Genomic DNA, 10,000 nt, shown 5'->3' with positions numbered 1-10,000 from the left:
GCTGCCGAGCCATCAGCGAGAACGACGTACTCGCGCAAGCGGCCGAATTAGAGACAGCTCCGCTAACTGTCCACGCTTGCTTATCGGCGCGGCGAAAATTCTCGCTTTGCCTCTTCGCATTTGCCCTAATTTTTCGCCGCCTGTGTGTCATCCTTGTGTCACTGTAACTGTGAAAGCGCCGGCAAAAAAAAGGAGACCTTGGTAGGATCCGCTTCGCCGTGTCCGTCACCGCATTGCAGCCGTCGCCGTTCGTTTGACAGCAGCAGGCGTCTATGCGTTGCTTGCATTCGTTCGTGTTGCTGTTGTAGTCTGGGGCAGCCTTTTTTGGCTCCACTGTTGCACCGCGCCAAAGTCGGGGGCGCTGATTGCAGCACGTTAATTAACACCTGTTTCAATTTATCCTCCTTCGCGCATAATGAGTACGTCGGAGTGTTTTCTTGCATTAAACAGACGGTACATTAGAGCGAAAGCTCTATTACAGCAGGTACAAAGCCAGCAAACGGCCCGTAGCGTCAATTCGACCTTCAAGCTCTGCCAAAGTCGAGCCGGACCCTCGTGCGGTTACGCAGTGAAAGCTTCTAATCGCTCGTTCGTTCCATGGAAAAAGAGTGAGCACGCGTGTCATACAAGGGGGCGCTGGGCGCATCCAAGTATACTGCGCGTTTAGTGCGCGTTTTGCGTGTTTGCTTCGCTCGCGAAACTTGCTTTGACCGCGTTCAACCACGCCAGTTTTCCTTTTTTTTTTTGTCTTACCTGATCAGACGGGGAAGAAGACGACCTATCGTCGCGCTGCACATTCATGCAGCGATAGTGCGCCCTATGAAGCTGTTTCGAATAGTATGCCAGTCGCAGTAGCACTGAATGAGAGCTCGTCCTCGAAGACTTGAAATTTTCCCCCTCCACGTGCACCCCTCTTTGAATTTGAGACACGAACCTTTTGTCTACTCCGCAGCCGTACACGACATCTGTGCAACGGCGCATACACTACGTGTCATTCCCTCGCTGATGTGATATGCGCACCGTTACTGTTTCCGTGAAGGATATATATATATCGTAGCTGTAACTTTTGCGCACAAAAAACGAGGACTAAACGAAGACACGAAGACCAGCGCAGTTAGTCCTCGTTTTTTGTGCGCAAAAGTTACAGCTATGAATTTTAACCAACTAGCCCGCCGCCTTTCAGTGTTAGTGATATATATATATATATATATATATATATATATATATATATATATATATATATATATATATATATATATATATATATATATATATATATATATATATATATATATAATTTGGAAATGAGGGGCTCGTTAGGAAATACAGAAAGAAATGCCGGCAGTCTACCACCCTCAAGCGTCAGATACAGTTGTAGTAAATATAAACACCCCAGAAAGTGAAGGAGAACACAGTCGCCCAGATAGCCGAATTGGTAAGGCATTCGAGATCTAATCGAAAGGCGTGGGTTCGGTCCCCACTCTGGGCGCGTGTTTTTCTTTCTTTCTTTCTTTCTGTCTTTCTTTCTTTCTTTCTTTCTTTATACGTAAATTAATAAAAAATATATATTTCACTAATGGTTAAAAATTAGTCTAACCATTCCCCTATGCCTCTTTGGCGTTGTAGACTGCCGGCATTTCTTTCTGTATATATATATATATATATATATATATATAATAGAGAGAGAGAGAGAGAGAGAGAGAGAGAGAGAGAGAGAGAGAGAGAGAGAGAGAGAGAGAGAGAGAGAGAGAGAGAGAGAGAGAGAGAGAGAGAAATTTAGCTTACTGTGCCCGGGACATCGGCATCGCAGAATTTATGCATCCGGGGGTACAGCAAAGGAATTTGACCGGGTGAACTGGGAAAGGCCCTTGAAGTACTAATCTTGTTCACAAAATGTCATCGATGCATGGATTTTGTTTAAAAAACACATTTTAATCGCTGGTTGTTATTATACTGTACATACTTGAAGCGCCGTCTCCGTTTCATATTGAAGAGCCCTAAAATACGCCATCTTTGAACGGCGTCGCTTGCAAAGGGCGAATTAGTCGAAGGGCGCTCTGTGAACAAACAGCGGTGTCGTTTCGCCATAGAAAATGCACTATTCGAACAGTACACCGTTGCTGCCGCCCGCGGAGTGACTCCACATAGAACAAGCGCGTGGGGTCCTTTGGAGTGCGATTCTCTCGCGTAAACGTCGAGTGGGGATATTTTAGTCGTCCGTCCAGTTCACTCTCTCTGCCTGTGGGGGTGTTTGTTTCCACTGCATACCACATACTGAGCGTATACTTGCTCGCTCTGCCTATCGAGAATAGCAAGACTTACGTAATAGCTAAGCTAAAAGTCAGTGCCTTGGATATACTTACATCACGAAAAAAACGCGCAAAAATAGCCGCCGTTCGAACTCCCCAGTTACACCGATTTTTTTTCCCCTTTTGTTGTGTTTTCGTCTCCTCAAAGAATCTTCCTTATGGTTCCCAGGCAGTTTATTGAACGCCGTCTTATCTAAGAGATGCCCGTTTCGTCGAACGCCGTTTTATCGAACTATCTACGTCCGTTAGATTGACATTTAGGAGTTTCGTTGCTTTCGTAAATATTATGTGTCCTTTACTCGGTTTCATTTGCTTTTCCGCTAACGTAACGTTTCTTCCCCATGACAAAATCCAAAAAACACGCTAATGCGCTAGCTTTGTAATTTCCTTTGGGCTCTTCAGGTATGTGTGCGTTTATGTATGTATGTATGTATGTATGTATGTATGTACTTAGTATGTATGTATACCATAAAAAACTGAGGACCCCCCCCCCCCTCGAAGGGGGAACAGCTCAGGGAAATTTAACAGCCAGTTGAGCAAATCCTTCGTGTTTCGTGTCCGTAGTTAAAAATACCATGAAAATGCTTGTGTGCGTGGCTCGCGGTGACCGCCCAGCGTCCCCGGCGCACGGTTGTCAAGATTGGTCAATATTGACGAAGAAAAGAAAAAAAAAACTCCAGCGTTCGCCGTAATCGCGCAAACAGACAAGTCATAGAGTTACGCCCCTCCAAGGTGATGTCCAATGATTATCCCTTCCAGAAATATGGAGCATGCTCACACTTATAGCAACAATGATGGAGCAAAGATCGTTGCTGCAGCGAGGAAGCAAATCGGCTGCAGTCGCGGACTTAAACCGTCGTGATGCTTCGCTACCTTCAAGTCTTACGCGTTAGTACGAGCTTCCTTCATTTGTTTTTGTGGGGTGGAGGTAGAGGGCCCTTGTTCAGAGCTGCCCCAAAATACAATATGGCGGCACAAAAATGTTACCCCCCCAAGAAAAAACAAAAAAGAATGGCACAGTGCATTGGAGAGAAGCACATTTTTGAAAAAGAAGGTTATCAATAAAAGCCTTATTAGAGGACATTCGCTCTAATCAATCTCGAAGCCGTCAAAAGAGTTTTCCTATTGGAATCCAAAGACTAGGCCTGGACACTTTATCTGCAAACCCTCATGTTATTCTGGTGCCACAGCGCCGACGTCAGCGAGGCCGTCATGCAGCTCGCCGTCCCCATAATCTTCCAGTGCGTTGGAAATACCGCACCATCTGAATGAGCGTGCGACCGTCTTCTCCGTGACAGCGGCACATGCTTTGGAAGCAGAAGTCGATGAATCGTGTCGCGAAGGCTTCTGCAGGTTGCCTTTCGGCGTTCCGCGTTCGGCCATTCCACGACTTCGATTTTCTCCTTAACTGTATACTAATGCATGTCGCGAGCACGTTCGACAGTCAGACGACAATAAAACAATGTCGATCGTGCGCGTAATTTACGGCGTATCATGCGTTCTTGGGTTGGATTTTGGGTTAGACGAGAGCGCAGCCAGAAGCGTTTCTGGCGGTTTCAGTTTCGGTAGTTTGGGTCGTCGGAGAGGGGTTCGAGCCGGTAGGGGGGGGGGGGGGGGGGGGCGTTTGTTTGGTATTACGCGTAAGCTCCAAATACTCAGATATAGGTGGAGGGCGCTTGCACGGGTGGGGGCGCTTCATCGGTCTTAATCATGGATCCTTACCGACTCGCCCCGCTTCGCACTCTTGTTTAATGTTTCAATCGATATTTCACGGTGCTATGATACACGTGGTAGTGGAGGGCTCCGAATAAATTTGGCAAGAAGATATTAGGGCCGAACCAAATGACCAGTGGGAAATCGCGCGTAGTTTCTCCGTAAAATAACTGTGAGCTGGACGAAGACCATTCGGCAGACACTGTGAAGTAATGAACGGTCTGCTTCCTCCGTCACCAGATGGAAAAGTGTACGAACTAGCGCGCACTCCCGGTTATGGGGTAGTTGGATGTTTAGGGGACATGATGATGATGATTACGACGGTGGTGGTGATGATTTATCCGTGTGTCGATATCGACAGGTATGGGGCGAGAAGCGTCCCTCCCACCATCGTCGCCACCAGCTATATACTCCCCCTTCGTCGTCGCCCTTCGCCCTCCCCACAGGTCCGTGCGGCTGAACGTGGAGCTGGACCACGCCAAGCGCGCCAAGTGGAGCCCCGACAACCGGGCGCTGGTGCTGTGCACGGCGGTGGCCAACCGCGTGCACGTGTATCGCGTCAAGCGCCGCGAGGACGGCTCGCCGGGCACCGCCGAACCGCTGCTGCAGTTCCGAGACGCGCACCGCTCCTCCGAGCTGCTCAACGTGGGCATCGCCTGCAACGGGCTCTTCATCATGAGCATCTCCATGGACACCACGCTCTGCGTATGGAGCCTCAAAGGTACTTACTCCTGTACGAGAAGACGCGAGACTAGAGGGACGCATGCTCATGTAGTATATAATGAACGGTTGCTAAAGGAAAGTGTTGGCGGACCAACGCATTGCCAAGGGGGGGATCCCTCTTGTTCGCTGCGAACATGCATCGCAACATGTGCTACCCAGGGCGCGAGATTCTTGTGGCCAACGAAGCGGTTCGCCGTTTGATTGGCAACACTTCAGCAGGCAAACCATAAATGTATAGTGACGCTCATCCTGGGCATCACTATTACGTCATGCGTTGCTGCGTCTCAGAGAGAGGAATTCCCTCGCCTTGAAAAGGGGAGCTGTCACGTCGCCCGCCTGTCGCTGACGTGGGGAGCGTATTGGGGAATTTTCCCCCCGATGTACCCGGGCTCGCGAAATATTTGGAGAGGTTTCTCTCTGAGAGGCTCCGCTGGGATAAAGTAGCTCAGAAATAAGCACGTACTATACGCGTTTGGACGATTCGGGGTTTCGTTGTAGCTCTCAAAACGCCGTGGCCGTAGGTGAGGACACTAATCGGGCGCTGTATGTGCAGCTTTGTGTTCTATCAGCTCAGCCTGCACGCCGGCCGGGGTTCGGCCGGCGAAGCCTGTGTGGGAGATTCAGTGCGAAGGATCAGTTGTGTCAGATTCAGTTTACGCTGTTGCAGCAGGGAATTGGCGCAAGCCACGCCTTCTGTGTTGTTTACTTTTGTGTTGTCACCAGTGTCTGACCGTGCCTAGCAGTGGATGGCGCGTTTCCGTATGTTTGTTTTGTATGCCGCGCAGGCTATCTTAGTTTATAGAAACAGTACGTGTCACCCTGCCGTCACTCTAACGGAATGTTCGGCCTTGATCACCGATGTTCTCGATATGGTTCGATGGTTCTGGAAGCATTAACGCCGAGAGATAAATGCTCGCAAGGCAAGCATCGCGGTATTCGATTCGCCGACAGTCGCCTGCGCACGTCATTTTGTTGACTGCTCTTTGCCGCTTGTGTATTCCTTGAGTTCCTAAACGAAACACGAGTTCGCTTCAATAAACATTTTTTTCCTTGAGGAAACCTTTGTCCTCCTTGCTTACGAGGTATTAGCTTCCCATTGCTTGGGCCACAATGCCTCAGAGGAGGGATTCCTCCTTTTCGAATTTGTTTTTGAGTGCTAGAGTCTATACAGCATAAATGTATGATAATGGCCAAACGAGCTTGCACATTACGAAGACTGAGCTGCAGGGAGCCGGGGCGATGACAGCAATATAAAACGACGAGTAAGAGGAGGGGTCATCACCTCGAGCATCACCGATTGTGCGCCCTTTGCTCCCGGTCATCGGTGATCACTTCCGTTGTTTTGCGCGTAAAGAAACCACGTGCTCTTGTTTTAGGGGCGAAGCCCCTTAGGGGCTCGCCGCGCTGTCGTCGTCTTCGTTTCATGTAGTCACGGTGCTAAAACACCGGGAAACTCGTTTTCCGACGCCTCGCGCTAGTACGTAACGCGTACTAAAAACACACACCGGCACACTCTTTTTCCTACGCCTCGCGCTATAGAACGCTTCGTGCTTCATGCAAATACACGAGACTCCACAGCAAAGCTGTATACATATAGCCCCCACCGGTTTCACCTCCGTGGGCAAAAACGCAAAGGCTCCAGAAATGCACTTACATGCTGCACACTTTGCCACTCCCTAGTTTTCACGTTAGTGGAGATGGCCCGGGATTTTTTTCGGTGCCCGATCATTTAGACGTTTCGTCGCCTTCCTCGTGGGGCCATCGTTACACCCACTGCATTATCTTTTAGTGGTGTACGGCTTGGGTTGCCTTGCTTCATCGAAGCATAGTGTGTTGCCCATATAACACGCGCATGAAATGTTGTAGCGTGAGCTACACTGGCCGAGGTTGAGCAGTTTCGCGTGGCTCCTGGAGAGCCGTGCTGCGCATGCGCGAGGACCAGTGACGTCACACGGTGCACAGAACGTTGCTCGCTGCGCGGCGTCTCTCACACACCTCACGCGCCCAGCGTCTTAGCCGACGTTCGTTCCGCACGTGGCGGCCCGGTCCACTTGATCATACGAGGGGTGGCCGCGTGTGGAACCGATGGCTCGTGCGTCGCAGCAACACCGGCGTGCGCCTGTGGAACCAGCTTAGCTCTGGGGTGATTGGTGACGCTGCGGCGGAGCCTCTTGATAAATACACATGTGTCTCATGATGCGTATACCGTGTGTGTGTGTCATTGAAGCAGCAGTACGCATGATAATCGAGCTAACCATAGACAACCGGGACAGCTAAGAATAACCAGCTGAACCTTAGCTCGCGCTGCGTATATCCTGGCATAGCCGAGCTAAGCTAATGCTAATGTTTTGAGTTAGTGTTTCCCTTTTTATGGGCCTGTATTACTTCTTGTATTTCTTATACCTGCATATTGTTTATATCAGCTTGAGGTACATACTGATCTTCATCTCGCCTTAACTTGTATCGATGAGCTTGATGCACGCGCCCGAGGTCACGTGTCCACCCGTCGACTTCCAGCCTGCACCCGCAACTTTATGTCGCCCTGTCATACTAGCCACGTGATTCCAGCGTGCACGCGCGGTCCTTTCCAACGGTGTGCGTGCGCGCCGGTATTGTTGCGCATTGTTGCATTCCCACGGGGATTATTCAATGTCTCCATCGGTTGGAAACGTCAGCCTTGGGGATCCTCCGCCCATTGCGTCATTCGTCAGACGAGTTGGAATATCTCATCCTGTCTGTCTGTCTGCCCGTCGATTTAGTCACCCGGCCAAAGTGAATCAGAAGCTGCACAATATAGGTTTATATACCCACGGCCAAATCCAAACGCCAAAGTTCGGTGGCAATGTTCATACTTGTCAACATTGTTGAACAAGAACAGGATATTATGCAAATATGAGGCAGAAAATCAATACGTAAGCGATGTTTGCAGTGTTCTTTTATTTTAAAAATTATGAATGCTTGTTTTTGCGATATCAAATGAAATACTACATCAACCGAAGAAAATCGTCGCCTGCAGTCGCCCGCGCCACTATAGCTTCTGGCGGCAATTTAAGAAATCAAGCGGCAACAGTAACGAAAAGTTCCACTAGATAGGTGCCACGTACCGCCTAGAATGCATGTGGAATAAGGGCAACGTGGTCCTATACACGTTGAAGTAGGGCGCCTCGCATCACGCATGTCTCCGCCGTACGGGACCGCTGGCATCGAGGCACCTGACTTGGAGCAGTGGAACGCGGTAAATTTCAATTGACTTGAGCAAACTTCTAGTGTGTTTATCTTGGGAGAAGCGAGACGGGAGAGGAACAGCTTGAGAGGTGAGCGGGAAAGAGAAGGGAGGCATTTACTTGGCAGGGGCCCCAGTCGACTATCGTCTTTCATCGACATTTGCAGCGAAAGAAGCAGATACGCGGCCATTTTTCCCCTCGCAAAATGTGGCCGCATTGCATCGTTTGCGCCGAGTGAAATGCTAGATCGCTAGCTTTTGTGTACATGTGCGCGCGCTTGTGGGCTCGGATTTCCTCGGTCGCTTCGCATGCCGGCTGCTGATCTGTATAGGCGACACCGCGTTGCACACCGTTGTTATTGTGTTGTCTCCAGGCGGCGAATTGTCTCAAGGGCGGTGAACGCTGTGTCGCCTATCACGGGCTTCTTAATGTGAGCCTGTTGTCGGGCCGTCAGACGCAAGGTCTCATTGTGGGTGGGGGTCACCTTGACGAACAACAGCGTTACGTCAGGCGACCGCTTGAATCGCCTGATCTTATAACTATGGGACTTACGAATTTGTGACCCACGGGCTTAAAAAGCATCGTGTACTGATACGAAGGGTTTTACAAAGGCATAGTTTGCCTCTTTCACAAATATATCGCTTATTTTCTGTAAGAAAAAAAATTAACAAAAAACGCATTTTGGTTTGTTCAGTTCTCACTAGCTGGCGCTAGCTGTGTAGCAAGCAAGAGATTGATTTATTTCCGCACAGAAGTGGCATATCTCTAAAATAAGCAAACTAAGCCGTTGTGAACATTGATATGTATTTGTAAAGCTCTTCGTATTGGTGCACGATGATTTTTAAACCCGTCGGTGACGAAGTAGCAAGCCTCATAGGGGCGTTAACAGGTGAGTCCCCTTTATAACGTCGCGCAATTTTGACAAAAAAGGAAGGAGGAAAAATATAATCGAGGAACAAAAGGTGTGTATTAATGTTTTTATTTGCGCTTAATTAAAGAAGCAATTAAGTCGTGATGCCAGCAGCATAGCTCTCCCAATCACACCGATATTGCACTAACCTCGCTTTGACCCCACATTATTCTATTAGAACCCACGAGACCTTGTCTTGTCCAGTTGTAGGGCTCGACCTCGTAAAAACCTATTACAGGGTTCATGCTGGTTCTTGAATTTGAATCGCGTGTTTCCAAGATTTTCATAGTCCTGTAATTTTTACAGGTTCTTGAAAATCGTCGGATTTTTTTAAGCCTCCTTTTTAACAAACATAAAAGCAGCATGAGGCAATGTAAGGACTCAGTGACTTCGTGTCTTGGTCGATTTTTTTACGGAGCAAAAGTTGGCATTTTGTAATGCACTGAAAATGATAATTAACTTAAGTTTAAGAAACAATGATGGCAAATTGACAAAGAAGGAAATGTCGCTGAATGCGATGTCTCAACAGGGGGTCGTCTCTGAGGACAAGTCGTCATGTTGAAACTTCGGCTCCAGCGGCGTTCCCATTTTCCGATTATTTCTCGTCATCCTAAACACCTGTCTTATTTGGATTTTTTTTACCGACAATGTGCTGCTTAAAATCCACACAGAGCCTTGAAATTCAAGTCCATAAAAACTTGATTTTCTTTTTCATATAAAGTTGCACGAACTCTGCATTAGTACCTTGTCTAGAGCTGTTGGTAGCCAGGGGTATGTAGAATGGAAGCGTGCGTTGCATTGGCTTACAACTGAGTGCAGACACATATACACTTGGGAAGCTAACAATTGAAATGTAAAAGAGAACAACCTAAAGCACCGTTACTCTAATAACGACATACAGCTGTCTATGTATACAGCTGCACACAGCATGCGCAACCCTAGCGAGGTTACGAAATGACAAGAATCGATGCCTTTGCTTGGCAAAGCCACGGAAGCTTCGCTAGCACATGTGGTGGAAATCTCGCTATCTCGGGGGCCTCGAGAATTCCCCGCGTCAGGTGGTCCCGGTGACGCTTTAACGGCCTCACGTCGCCGAAACTCGGTCACACGGCCGCACTCAC

General features: G+C 48.6%; 1 protein-coding gene across 1 annotated transcript in view; it reads left to right on the top strand.

The window, feature by feature from the left end:
- LOC144145236 (transducin beta-like protein 2) overlaps positions 1 to 10,000 on the top strand; it is a 209,591-nt gene that overhangs the window by 93,723 nt on the left and 105,868 nt on the right. Inside the window, exon 4 of the mRNA XM_077676777.1 lies at positions 4,469 to 4,743. Within this exon, the coding sequence (XP_077532903.1) occupies positions 4,469 to 4,743 (275 nt within the window). The remainder of the gene's footprint in view (positions 1 to 4,468; positions 4,744 to 10,000) is intronic.

This window comes from Haemaphysalis longicornis, unplaced genomic scaffold (genome assembly GCF_048455015.1).
Source record: "Haemaphysalis longicornis isolate Haplotype H1 unplaced genomic scaffold, Haemaphysalis longicornis Haplotype H1 scaffold_7, whole genome shotgun sequence".
In the NCBI taxonomy this organism is placed as follows: domain Eukaryota; kingdom Metazoa; phylum Arthropoda; class Arachnida; order Ixodida; family Ixodidae; genus Haemaphysalis; species Haemaphysalis longicornis.
The sequence above is the reverse complement of the archived record's forward strand: the minus strand, read 5'-3'. Positions and strand labels throughout refer to the sequence as shown.